Source organism: Bombina bombina, chromosome 1 (assembly GCF_027579735.1).
Source record: "Bombina bombina isolate aBomBom1 chromosome 1, aBomBom1.pri, whole genome shotgun sequence".
NCBI classification, from domain to species: domain Eukaryota; kingdom Metazoa; phylum Chordata; class Amphibia; order Anura; family Bombinatoridae; genus Bombina; species Bombina bombina.
Window position 1 is genome coordinate 1364172644 of NC_069499.1, and position 14997 is coordinate 1364187640.

Below are 14997 nucleotides of genomic sequence, written 5' to 3' on the forward strand. Positions count from 1 at the left end.
CCCCTTCATAAAAAGGGCAGTAGAGAAGAATCTGGCAACTACAGGCCAGTTAGTTTAACTTCAGTAGTAGGGAAATTAATGGAAAGCCTCTTAAAAGAAAGAATTATGACTTACATAAAGACAAACAATTTAGAGGACCAAAATCAGCATGGTTTTACTTCAGGGAGATCATGTCAGACTAATCTAATTGACTTCTTTGATTATGTAACAAAAGTATTAGACAAGGGAGGAGCAGTTGATGTAGCATATCTAGATTTCAGCAAAGCATTTGACACCGTCCCACACAATAAACTTATTCACAAACTATATCTCCTTGGTCTAGATTCAAAAATTGTGAACTGGGTGGAATGCTGGCTTAAGGACAGAAAACAAAGTGTCTTAGTAAATGGAGTTCATTCAGCAGAGGGGGCTGTTACTAGTGGTGTTCCTCAGGGGTCAGTTCTGGGGCCTGTTTTGTTTAACATATTTATCTGCGATATCAGCAAAGGGCTACAGGGGAAAGTATGTCTCTTTGCAGATGATACAAAAATTTGCAACAGAGTGGATGTTCCAGGGGGGGTAGACAAAATGAGAAGTGATATACAACAATTGGAGGATTGGACAAACGACTGGGGTCTAAAGTTTAACACAGCAAAGTGTAAAATAATGCATTTAGGGAAGAAAAATCCAAATGTTAATTACAGACTCAATGACACTTTACTGACTGTTACAGACGAGGAACAGGACTTGGGAATTATTATTTCAGATGATTTAAAACTTAGTAAACAATGTAGTAATGCAGCGAGTAAGGCAAGCAGAATGCTTGGATGTATTGGTAGAGGTATTTGCAGCAGAAATAGTAAGGTTCTTATGCCACTTTATAGATCATTAGTTAGGCCTCATCTTGAGTATTGTGTGCAGTTCTGGAGACCATATCTTCAGAAGGATATTAACAAACTTGAATCTGTGCAAAGGAGGGCTACCAAAATGGTACATGGTCTAAAAAATAAAACTTACCAGGATAGGCTCATTAACCTAAATATGTATAGCTTAGAGGAGAGAAGGGAAAGAGGTGATATGATAGCAACTTTCAAGTACATTAAAGGGTTTAGTAAAACTGAGGCTGTGGGTATTTTACATAAAATGGAAAATTCAAGAACAAGGGGTCATGAGCTCAAGCTAAAGGGTAGTAGATTCAGAAGTAATTTGAGGAAGCACTTCTTTACAGAAAGAGTGATTGATTTATGGAATAAACTTCCTCAAGAGGTAGTAGCAACAAACACTGTGGGGGACTTTAAAAATGCATGGGACAAGCATAGGGCTATCCTACGAACTAGATAAGTTTATACTGTTAGGTAAGGTCGGGCAGACTTGCTGGGCCTATGGCTCTTATCTGCCGTCAATATCTATAGATAGATAGATAGATAGATAGATATACTGTATATATATATATATATATATATATATATATATAGTACATACAAATACACACACAAACATATATATACAGTACATACAAATACGCACACAAATACATATATACAGTACATACAAATACACACACAAACATATATATATATATATACAGTACATACAAATACACACACAAACATATATATACAGTACATACAAATACGCACACAAACATATATATACAGTACATACAAATACACGCACAAACATATATATACAGTACATATATATATATATATATATATATATATATACAGTACATACAAATACACACACAAACATATATATACAGTACATACAAATATACAAATACACACACACAAACATATATATACAGTACATACAAATACACACACAAATATATATATATATACAGTACATACAACTACACACACACACAAACATATATATATATATATATATATAAATATATATATATATATATATACATACAGTATATACAACTACACACAAAAAAACATATATATATACAGTACATACAAATACACACACAAACATATATATATATATATATATATATATATATATATATATATACATATACAGTACATACAAATACACACACAAACATATATATATATATATATATATATATATATATATATATATATATATATATACAGTACATACAACTACACACACACAAACACACACATATATATATATATATATATATATATATATATATATATATATATATATACAGTACATACAACTACACACACAAACATATATATACAGTACATACAAATACACACACAAACATATATACACAGTACATACAAATACACACACAAACATATATATACAGTACATACAAATACACACACAAACATATATATAAAGTACATACAATATAAAATATTGTTTTATTTAAGTATTTATATATTCTTTTATATGCACTGCTAACTGCTTACTTTTATTTTTATTCTTATTATTATTTTTATTTTTATTTCCAATTTTTTCTTTGAATATTATATTCTTTACTAAATTGCATAACGAATTACATAGGCTTAGAATGTATATTTTCTATATATTGACAATGGTATTGGTACTAAATATTTGTAAAAATGTTTACTGTGTTGTTTGATACATAGTAATTAAGGAAATTGAATGAGTGACCTATTTGCAGCAAATGACTTTGACACCTTACCTACAGGTGCAAATACAAGTTCTTGATTAAACAAAGCACATGATTGGTCTTTTTGCTGCATATAGGCCAACACATACCTTGAACATATCACCTCTGATGAAGCGCATGTGCGCATGCGCAAAACGCGTCAGGTGTTAAGGCTTTGCACTCACCTTTTGTACTAAGCACCTTGCCTAAATAAACTCTTTTGAACCAGCCGTGGATGATTCTTCAGCCGCTTTTGTCCTCGTGTTTGGGGAGAACTTATTTATATATATATATATATATATATATATATATATATATATATATATATACAGTGGGGCAAAAAAGTATTTAGTCAGCCACCAATTGTGCAAGTTCTCCCACTTAAGAAGATGAGAGAGGCCTGTAATTTTCATCATAGGTATACCTCAACTATGAGAGACAAAATGTGGAAACAAATCCAGACAATCACATTGTCTGATTTGGAAAGAATTTATTTACAAATTATGGTGGAAAATAAGTATTTAGTCAATATCAAAAGTTCATCTCAATACTTTGTTATATTTCCTTTGTTGGCAATGACAGAGGTCAAACGTTTTCTGTAAGTCTTCACAAGGTTGTCACACACTGTTGCTGGTATGTTGGCCCATTCCTGCATGCAGATCTCCTCTAGAGCAGTGATGTTTTGGGGCTGTCGCTGTGCAACACAGACTTTCAACTCCCTCCAAAGGTTTTCTATGGGGTTGAGATCTGGAGACTGGCTAGACCACCCCAGGACCTTGAAATGCTTCTTACAAAGCCACTCCTTCATTGCCCGGGCGGTGTGTTTGGGATCATTGACATGCTGAAAGACCCAGCCATGTTTCATCTTCAATGCCCTTGCTGATGGAAGGAGCTTTGCACTCAAAATCTCAGGATACATGGCCCCATTCATTCTTTCATGTGCAAGGATCAGTCGTCCTGTTCCCTTTGCAGAGAAACAGCCCCAAAGCATGATGTTGCCACCCCCATGCTTCACAGTAGGTATGGTGTTCTTTGGTTGCAACTCAGCATTCTCTCTCCTCCAAACACAACGAGTTGTGTTTCTACCAAACAGTTCTACTTTGGTTTCATCTGACCATATGACATTCTCCCAATCCGCTTCTAGATCATCCAAATGCTCTCTAGCATACTTCAGACGGGTCCAGACATGTACTGGCTTAAGCAGGGGGACACATCTGGCACTGCAGGATCTGAGTCCCTGGTGGCGTAGTGTGTTACTGATGGTAGCCTTTGTCACGTTGGTCCCAGCTCTCTGCAGGTCATTCACTAGGTCCCCCCATGTGGTTCTGGGATGTTTGCTCACCATTCTTGTGATCATTTTGACCCCACAGGGTGAGATCTTGCGTGGAGCCCCAGATCAAGGGAGATTATCAGTGGACTTGTATGTCTTCCATTTTCTAATTATTGCTCCCACAGTTGATTTCTTCACACCAAGCTGCTTGCCTATTGCAGATTCAGTCTTCCCAGCCTGGTGCAGGTCTACAATTTTGTTTCTGGTGTCCTTCGACAGCTCTTTGGTCTTCACCATAGTGGAGTTTGGAGTGTGACTGTTTGAGGTTGTGGACAGGTGTCTTTTATACTGATAACAAGTTCAAACAGGTCCCATTAATACAGGTAATGAGTGGAGGACAGAGGAACATCTTAAAGAAGAAGATACGGGTCTGTGAGAGCCAGAAATCTTGCTTGTTTGTAGGTGACCAAATACTTATTTTCCACCATAATATGCAAATAAATTCTTTCCAAATCAGACAATGTGATTGTCTGGATTTGTTTCCACATTTTGTCTCTCATAGTTGAGGTATACCTATGATGAAAATTACAGGCCTCTCTCATCTTCTTAAGTGGGAGAACTTGCACAATTGGTGGCTGACTAAATACTTTTTTGCCCCACTGTATATATGCACAGTACATACAAATACACACACAAACATATATATATATATATATATATATATATATATATATATATATATATATATATATATATATATATATATATATAACATAATTTATGTAAGAACTTACCTGATAAATTCATTTCTTTCATATTAGCAAGAGTCCATGAGCTAGTGACGTATGGGATATACATTCCTACCAGGAGGGGCAAAGTTTCCCAAACCTCAAAATGCCTATAAATACACCCCTCACCACACCCACAAATCAGTTTAACGAATAGCCAAGAAGTGGGGTGATAAGAAAAAAGTGTGAAAGCATAAAAATTTGAATAATTGTGCTTTATACAAAAAAATCATAACCACCACAAAAAGGGGTGGGCCTCATGGACTCTTGCTAATATGAAAGAAATGAATTTATCAGGTAAGTTCTTACATAAATTATGTTTTCTTTCATGTAATTAGCAAGAGTCCATGAGCTAGTGACGTATGGGATAATAAATACCCAAGATGTGGAGCTTCCACGCAAGAGTCACTAGAGAGGGAGGGATAAAATAAAGACAGCCAATTCCGCTGAAAAAATAATCCACACCCCAAAATAAAGTTTAAATCTTATAATGAAAAAAACTGAAATTATAAGCAGAAGAATCAAACTGAAACAGCTGCCTGAACTACTTTTCTACCAAAAACTGCTTCAGAAGAAGAAAACACATCAAAATGGTAGAATTTAGTAAAAGTATGCAAAGAAGACCAAGTTACTGCTTTGCAAATCTGATCAACCGAAGCTTCATTCCTAAATGCCCAGGAAGTAGAAACTGACCTAGTAGAATGAGCTGTAATCCTTTGAGGCGGAGTTTTACCCGACTCGACATAAGCATGATGAATCAAAGATTTTAACCAAGATGCCAAAGAAATGGCAGAAGCCTTCTGACCTTTCCTAGAACCGGAAAAGATAACAAATAGACTAGAAGTCTTTCGGAAATCCTTAGTAGCTTCAACATAATATTTCAAAGCTCTAACTACATCCAAAGAATGCAACGATCTTTCCTTAGAATTCTTAGGATTAGGACACATTGAAGGAACCACAATTTCTCTACTAATGTTGTTAGAGTTCACAACTTTAGGTAAAAATTTAAATGAAGTTCGCAACACCGCCTTATCCTGATGAAAAATCAGAAAAGGAGATTCACAAGAAAGAGCAGATAACTCTGAAACTCTTCTAGCAGAAGAGATGGCCAAAAGGAACAAGATTTTCCAAGAAAGTAATTTAATGTCCAAAGAATGAATAGGTTCAAACAGAGGAGCTTGTAAAGCCCTCAGAACCAAATTCAAACTCCAAGGAGGAGAGATTGACTTAATGACAGGTGTGATACGAACCAAAGCCTGAACAAAACAATGAATATCAGGAAGATTAGCAATCTTTCTGTGAAACAACACAGAAAGAGCAGAAATTTGTCCTTTCAAAGAGCTTGCAGACAAACCTTTATCCAGACCATCCTGAAGAAATTGTAATATTCTAGGAATTCTAAAAGAATGCCATGAAAAATGATGAGAAGAGCACCAAGAAATGTAAATCTTCAAGACTTGATAATATATCTTCCTAGATACAGTTTTACGAGCCTGTAACATAGTATTAATTACAGAGTCAGAGAAACCTCTATGACTGAGAATCAAGCGTTCAATCTCCATACCTTCAAATTTAAGGATTTGAGATCCTGATGGAAAAAAGGGCCTTGCGATAGAAGGTCTGGTCTTAACGGAAGAGTCCACGGTTGGCAAGTAGCCATCCGAACAAGATCCGCATACCAAAACCTGTGAGGCCATGCCGGAGCCACCAGCAGAACAAACGAACGCTCCTTTAGAATCTTGGAAATCACTCTTGGAAGAAGAACTAGAGGCGGAAAGATATAGGCAGGATGATACTTCCAAGGAAGTGACAACGCATCCACTGCCTCCGCCTGAGGATCCCTGGATCTGGACAAATACCTGGGAAGTTTCTTGTTTAGATGAGAAGCCATCAGATCTATTGCTGGAAGACCCCAGATTTGAACAATCTGAAGAAACACCTCTGGGTGAAGAGACCATTCGCCCGGATGTAACGTCTGGCGAATGAGATAATCCGCTTCCCAATTGTCTACACCTGGCATGTGAACCGCAGAAATTAGACAGGAGCTGGATTCCGCCCAAGCAAGTATCCGAGATACTTCTTTCATAGCCAGAGTACTGTGAGTCACCCCTTGATGATTGACATATGCCACGGTTGTGACATTGTCCGTCTGAAAACAAATGAACGACTCTCTCTTTAGAAGAGGCCACGACTGAAGAGCTCTGAAAATCGCACAGAGTTCCAAAATGTTGATTGGTAATCTCGCCTCCTGAGATTCCCAAACCCCCTGTGCTGTCAGAGACCCCCATACAGCTCCCCAACCTGTCAGACTTGCATCTGTTGAGATTACAGTCAAGGTCGGAAGAACAAAAGAAGCCCCCTGAACTAAACGATGGTGGTCTAACCACCACGTCAGAGAGTGTCGTACGTTCGGTTTTAAAGATATTCATTGTGATATCTTTGTATAATCCCTGCACCACTGGTTCAGCATACAGAGCTGAAGAGGTCGCATGTGAAAACGAGCAAAGGGGATCGCGTCCGATGCAGCAGTCATAAGACCTAGAATTTCCATGCATAAAGCTACCGAAGGGAATGATTGAGACTGAAGGTTTCGACAAGCTGAAACCAATTTCAGACGTCTCTTGTCTGTCAACGACAGAGTCATGGACACTGAATCTATCTGGAAACCTAAAAAGGTTACCCTTGTCTGAGGAATCAACAAACTCTTTGGTAAATTGATCCTCCAACCATGTTCTTGAAGAAACGATACGAGTCGATTCGTATGAGATTTTGCTAAATGTGAAGACTGAGCAAGTACCAAGATATCGTCCAAATAGGGAAATACCACAATACCCTGCTCTCTGATTACAGATAGTAGGGCACCGAGAACCTTTGTAAAAATCCTTGGAGCTGTTGCTAGGCCAAACGGCAGAGCCACAAACTGGTAATGCTTGTCTAGAAAAGAGAATCTCAGAAACTGAAAATGATCTGGATGAATCGGAATATGCAAATATGCATCCTGTAAATCTATTGTGGACATATAATGCCCTTGCTGAACAAAAGGCAGAATAGTCCTTATAGTTACCATTTTGAATGTTGGTATTCTTACATAACGATTCAATATTTTTAGATCCAATACTGGTCTGAAGGAATTCTCCTTCTTTGGTACAATGAATAGATTTGAGTAAAACCCCAGACCCTGTTCCAAAACTGGAACTGGCATAATTACTCCAGCCAACTCTAGATCTGAAACACATTTCAGAAACGCTTGAGCCTTCACTGGATTTAAAGGAACGCGAGAAAGAAAAAATCTTCTTGCAGGGGGCCTTATCTTGAAACCTATTCTGTACCCTTGTGAAACAATGTTCTGAATCCAAAGACTGTGAATCGAATTGATCCAAATTTCTTTGAAAAATCGTAATCTGCCCCCTACCAGCTGGGCTGGAATGAGGGCCACACCTTCATGTGGACTTGGGAGCTGGCTTTTGCTTTCTAAAAGGCTTGGATTTATTCCAGACTGGAGATGGTTTCCAAACTGATACTGTTCCTGTGGGGGAAGGATCAGGCTTTTGTTCCTTATTGTGACAAAAGGAATGAAAACGATTAGCAGCCCTATATTTACCTTTAGATTTTTTTATCCTGTGGTAAAAAAGTTCCTTTCCCCCCAGTAACAGTTGAAATAATAGAATCCAACTGTGAACCAAACAATTTATTACCTTGGAAAGAAAGGGAAAGCAAAGTTGACTTAGAAGACATATCTGCATTCCAAGTTTTAAGCCATAAAGCTCTTCTAGCTAGAATAGCTAGAGACATATACCTGACATCAACCCTAATGATATCAAAGATGGCATCACAAATAAAGTTATTAGCATGTTGAAGAAGATTAACAATGCTATGAGAATTATGATCTGTTACTTGTTGTGCTAAAGCCTCCAACCAGAAAGTTGAAGCTGCAGCAACATCCGCCAAAGATATAGCAGGCCTAAGAAGATTACCTGAACATAAATATGCTTTTCCTTTCTAAGGAAATTACTTCAGAAATAGCATCAGGGATGGGAAAAACCTCCGGAATAACTTCAGGAGATTTAAAAACTGTGTTTAATCGTTTAGATTTAGTAACAAGAGGACCAGATTCCTCTATTTCTAATGCAATTAAGACTTCTTTAAGTAGAGAACGAATAAATTCCATTTTAAATAAATATGAAGATTTATCAGTGTCAATCTCTGAAACAGAATCCTCTGAACCAGACAAATCATCATCAGAAACAGAATCAGAATGATGATGTTCATTTAAAAAGTTTTAAAAGACCTTTTACGTTTACTGGAAGGAGGAATAACAGACATAGCCTTCCTAATAGATTTAGAAACAAAATCTCTTATATTAACAGGAACACCCTGAGTATTAGATGTTGATGGAACAGCAACAGGTAATGGAACATTACTAAAGGAAATGTTATCTGCATTAGCAAGTTTATCATGACATTCATCACAAACAACAGCCGGAGGAACAGTTACCACAAGCTTACAGCAAATACACTTAACTCTGGTAGATCCAGCATCAGGCAGCGATTTTCCAGAAGTAGCTTCTGATTCAGGGTCAATCTGAGACATCTTGCAATATGTAATAGAAAAAACAACATATAAAGCAAAATTGATCAAATTCCTTAAATGACAGTTTCAGGAATGGGAAAAAATGCCAATGAACAAGCTTCTAGCAACCAGAAGCAAATAAACAACTAGACTTAAATAATGTGGAGACAATAAAGATGCCCATATTTTTTAGCGCCAAAAAAGACGCCCACATTATTTGGCGCCTAAATACTTTTGGCGCCAAAATGACACCACATCCGGTGACGCCGACATTTTTGGCGCAAAAACGTCAAAAACATGACGCAACTTCCGGCGACAAGTATGACGCCGGAAATGAGAAAAAAAAATTTGGCGCCAAAAAAGTCTGCGTCAAAAATGACACAAACATATATATACAGTACATACAAATACACACACAATCATATATATATACAGAACATACAAATACACACACAAACATATATATATATATATACAGTACATTCAAATACACACAAACATATATATATACAGTACATACAAATACACACACAAACATATATATATATATATATATATATATATATATATACAGTACATACAAATACACACACAAACATATATATATACAGTACATACAAATACACACACAAACATATATATATATATATATATATATATATATATATATACAGTACATACAAATACACACAAACATATATATATACAGTACATACAAATACACACACAAACATATATATACAGTACATACAAATACACACACAAACATATATATATACCGTACATACAAATACACACACAAACATATATATACAGTACATACAAATACACACACAAACATATATATACAGTACATACAAATACACACAAACATATATATACAGTACATACAAATACACACACAATAGGAAATCCTTACTTGACCATATCAGGATAAAACTGCTTGTCCCAGACACTGTACAGTGAGGTTGTCACATAAAGTCTTCTCCCGTCCAGACTGAGCTGAATCATCTGAGGGCCACCATTAATCTTCTTCCCCTGATAAGCACAAACCATGGTTAAAAAATGCAGAGATGTTGGAGTATTATAGAGGTAATATTTATGGCAGCTGGATGAGCTGGGGAGACTTTGTAATATTTGAGGTTTACCTTCACTACTAGTGGTTCAGGTTGCATTTTCAGCTCCTTGTCCTCCTTAACAATGACTTTACCACCTTTTACAATGCTGCCAGAGAGAAAGATCTGAAAACAAAGAACACGTCCGTAGCATCAACTTGATGTATTAGTGAGAATTTATAGAGTTAAAACATGTGAGGGATAGGAACAAAGGAAGGGATAATGAGAGATGGGATAAACCGACTCCCAAACATTTTAGTCTATTAGCGAGTACATGGGGAATTAACTTTTTATTAGTCTTCATAAAATCCACAAACACTGCTATACAATGATTAGGTACCACAATACCTGGAAATGATTGTGTAACACAAAATGTAAGCATCTTTATTGGTATGAAATTATGAGAAACCACACTATATTGATACATCCAAAATACTAAAGACTTATACAAAATTTAGTGATAACAGAAGAAACATATTTAGTTAGTTTAATGTTGAAAACATTCTAGGTCCAGAAGCATTAACATTTTTTTCTAAAAGGAATAGTCTAGTCAAAATTAAACTTTATAATTCAGATAGAGCAGTGTCTCCTACACCCAGTCCTCAGGACCCTTACTCAGGCCAGATATTCATTATATCTTAACTAGAGCACAGGTGAAATAATCAGCTCACCCATCAGATGATTACTTCACCTGTGCTCTAGTTAAAGGGACACTGAACACAAATATTTTCTTTCATGATTCAGATAGAACATTGATTCAGAAAGAATTTTAAGCAACTTTCTATTTTACTCCTACTCTCAAATGTTCTTCATTCTCTTTGTATCTTTATTTGAAAAGCAAGAATGTAAGTTTAGATGCCAGCCCATTTTTGGTGAACAACCTGGATTGTCCTTGCTGATTGTACAGCACCAATAAACAAGTGCTCTCCAGGGTTCTGAAACAACAATTGGCTGGCTCCTTAGCTTAGATGCCTTCTTTTTCAAATAAAGATAGCAAAAGAACGAAGAAAAATTGATAATAGGAGTAAATTGGAAAGTTGCTTAAAATTGCATGTTCTATATGAATCACTAAAGAAAAAATTTGGGTTCAGTGTCCCTTTAAGATATAATGAATATCTGGCCTGAGTAAGGGTCCCGAGGACTGGGTTTGGGAAACACTGAGATAGAGCATGCAATTTTAAGCAACTTTCTAACATTTCTATTAAATTTTTTTATTCATTCTCTTATCTTTATTTGAAAAAGCAAAAATGTAAGCATAGGAGCTGGACCATTTTTGGTTCAGAACCTGGGTAGAGTTTTCTGATTGGTGTCTAAATGTAGCCAACAAGGGGGCGGAGTTTACTGCTAAGCTGAGAGGACGTGTTTGTAAAGAGCTCCTCAACATAACATAATATATTTAGCAAATTTGGTTCTTTTTTCTTTACTTCAAACACCAGTATTTATAATAGGAGACACAGGACGACAAAAACACCTAAATTTCTGGGACTCTAAGGCTCTCCTGAGGTGCTATAGGGAGATAACAACAGAAGGAGCTTTGAGATCTGGAGCTCCTATACTGTGCTGCACGACACCCGCAACGGCTATAGATCCTCAAAGGACCACCAGGCAAGTGCTTTGAGACACTAGACGCTCCGGAGGGTCGGGGCTCCGCTCCGGAGTGCCTGATAGAGAGTTGGGGTTATCAGCTCAGGGAATATCATAACCCCGGCAAAGTGCGCACACCCACGTGGCGATCCGATAGACTGAGCTGAGTCGGGTACTACCCGTGATTGCCAGAGCTCTTCCTTTTCCCCAAGAGACTGCTACTGCTTCATATTGCTAGTCGGAGGACGGAGCTGAAGGCGAGCAGAGATAATCAGCAGGGGAATCATCTCACTTAAAGAACGGCACGGATCTATTGGCGCGAACATCCGCCGATTTGACACTTCTGGCCCAGCTCCGTAGCCTCAGCTGCAGACGCTGCAGTTAGCGAGAGTTTACTCTACAGGACTCAGTGGGAAGGTAAGGCCTATACTTATATATATTGACCCCTATTCATCCACGGCCTGCACATACCCCAGACCCAAATACCTCGAGTAGGGGAGGAGACCTCTGCACTTGCGGCACTAAAAGACTGTCACCTTTAGCTTTGAGACCCTGCTGGAAAGCAGGTCACTTATTAGCAGCCGAGGTTTATTTGGTCACTCCCTAGAGCTAACTACTGAGACCTAGCTGGATCTGCCTATGTAATTTGGATGAGGTATTGCTTCCCTGAGGGGCACGGCTGCATTTACCGGGCAGTCACTTACTAGCACTACTACAGAATATTAATAGAGGGCTGGTAACATAAAGCTTAATAGAAGATCTAACTGCATTGTTTCACTAACAGCTCCAAATAGATTTGAGGACAACAACTTGTACATAGAGTGTATCTAAATACTTTCCTCCCTCTAATAGTTGAAATTGACTGTGTTTCCCTGAGTGTACCCCTGTGTCATCTTTTGGTACAAGTGAGAACTACTAGCAACAGTACTCATTGTTAGGTGTTACTCTGGTCCTCTCTTCATTGGTGAACTCACAATGATGTAATTATGTAAGCATCTACTTAGCCAAGTGGTCGGGGGAAAGACAAGGGGTTCTTGCACCTCTTCAACTTTGCTATGTACTAAGCTCCTATATTGGGCAAATAATATTCTCTTGAGCTCTCATTCACTCCTAGCTGTACCTTTTCTACGCTGCTTGTGCTGAAGTCAGGGTGGAAAAGTTACCCTACCATGCCGCAAGGTTCTAGAAAAAAGACTGTAAATCAAGGGGCATACAAAAAGTCTATGGCAGACCATTTTAAACCTAAATCTCAACTAGGCAATCAAACAGGCGCAGAAGACTCTAACTTGCATTCCCCACAGTAGAGTGAGTTGTTGGATCAGTACTCTCAAACAGCCTGTCACCTTCCATCTACTATGGCCTCCGAAATTGTCACCACAATTACCCAGAAAATCACTAATTTGCAAGACTCTCTTACTAAAACCTTCAAGAACTCGATAGCAGACCTAAGGAAAGATATCGGAACAATAGGGGAGAGAGTTAAAATCCTGGAACAGAAGCAGGAGGATTTGGCGGTGGAGCAAGCTAATCTATCAAATCACTCACAAATAGTGGTTGATATGCTTGATTCAGTGGAAGCCAAGATGGCGGACATAGAAGATCGTTCCCGCCATAATAACCTCAGATTTCGGGGGATACCTGAAGAGGTCTCTGTTTCGGACTTAGAGCCATTCTTAACTGAATTTTGCGGCCACCTTAAGATGCCGCAGCTCCCCAGCGAAAACCTACAAGACAGAGTTCACAGATTACCTAGAGGGCGCAATGTCCCACCTGAAAAGCCCCGAGATGTGATCGCCCGCTTTCATTTTTTTACATACAAAGATAACTAAATCAATGTTTTCTAGTCCTACTTTACCTGAACGGTTTCAAAACATCCAAGTTTTCCCTGACCTTTCACAGTTTACTATTCAAAAAAGAGCCAACTTCAGGGAGTCTACCAAGGTTCTACGGCAACATGGCATTAAATATAGGTGGGGCTATCCAACGAAGCTCCTTATCCATAAAGATGGTCATCTCTTTATAGCCAACACTCCAGATAGAGCCCAACAGTACCTCAAAGAGTGGGATATACTTCACACACCAGGGTCCAGAACTCGACGGCCACCTCCAGTTGTGAAATCATCTGCAGCTCCACTAGATGCTCCGCTGGATCCACAGACTGCTCTTAATACGTCTGCTTTGGAGTGGCAGCCTTTACCACAAAGACTACCCAACCCCAGACTTATGTCTCCTACTCGGGGTCTTATGCCAAGCTCTGAGTCGGCACCTTCTGAGAGTCTGCCTTCATCTGCACCGTCTGCCCTTGACTCTGAGTGACTGATCAGCTCAAGATGATAAGTACTTTAATTTAAGGAGGGGGGGGGGGAGGATATCTTTATCTCTAATGTTTTTTCTTTACAGGTTCATGTGATTTACTTTGGACTATTTCTACCTAGAGGTAGAATACTCCTTCTGGACTTGTATATATAGCCGCTGGTTTATCTATTCCGCAAGTTAAGGTTTTGTTGTACCCTCTAGACATACTGTATTCAGAGATATGATCCTAGAACAATATGAGTCTGGCTTAATAGTGCTTGCCTGCTCTGGACTTATCTCTGTTCCTTCTTGTTTACTTTGTTATATGCTATGGTTAAGTTATAATCTCAAGAAACAGTGCCCTGTATCAGCTAATCACTGTTGTCTACATATTTATATTTAGAATCCTGAGTGTAAAGGTTACTGTTCTAAATCTGTGTGCTGCTCTGCTTCATCACCATACCATGGCGTTCCATAGAAACTAGAGGGGAGCTTTTCCCCAGAACGAGCCACGGCTGATTCGTGTCATATGGAGGTGATGTGGTAGAGCAGACTTGATTAGTTTCTTCGGACACCACTATTTATATTTAATCTGTAGTGGGGAAACAAGAAGGCGCCAATAGGGTGATAACGCAAAAGACCCTGACAAGTAGGTTAGCAGGATAATGGTACTCACAAGCAGGGCGGCACTTGAACGTGCCTAACAAAGCAGGCCGGGACCTCAGCGTCGCCCGGAAGACTCACAACGGCAGCAACCAATCCTCGAGCCGGACCAAGTTCCAT

General features: G+C 38.3%; 1 protein-coding gene across 1 annotated transcript in view; it reads right to left on the reverse strand.

The window, feature by feature from the left end:
- The window catches only part of LOC128650180 (methanethiol oxidase-like), a 167696-nt gene that overhangs the window by 32240 nt on the left and 120459 nt on the right, over window positions 1-14997 (reverse strand). The window contains exons 10-11 of the mRNA XM_053703924.1: window positions 10369-10461; window positions 10140-10258 (exon numbers count right to left, since the gene is read on the reverse strand). Of these exons, the coding sequence (XP_053559899.1) occupies window positions 10140-10258; window positions 10369-10461 (212 nt within the window). The remainder of the gene's footprint in view (window positions 1-10139; window positions 10259-10368; window positions 10462-14997) is intronic.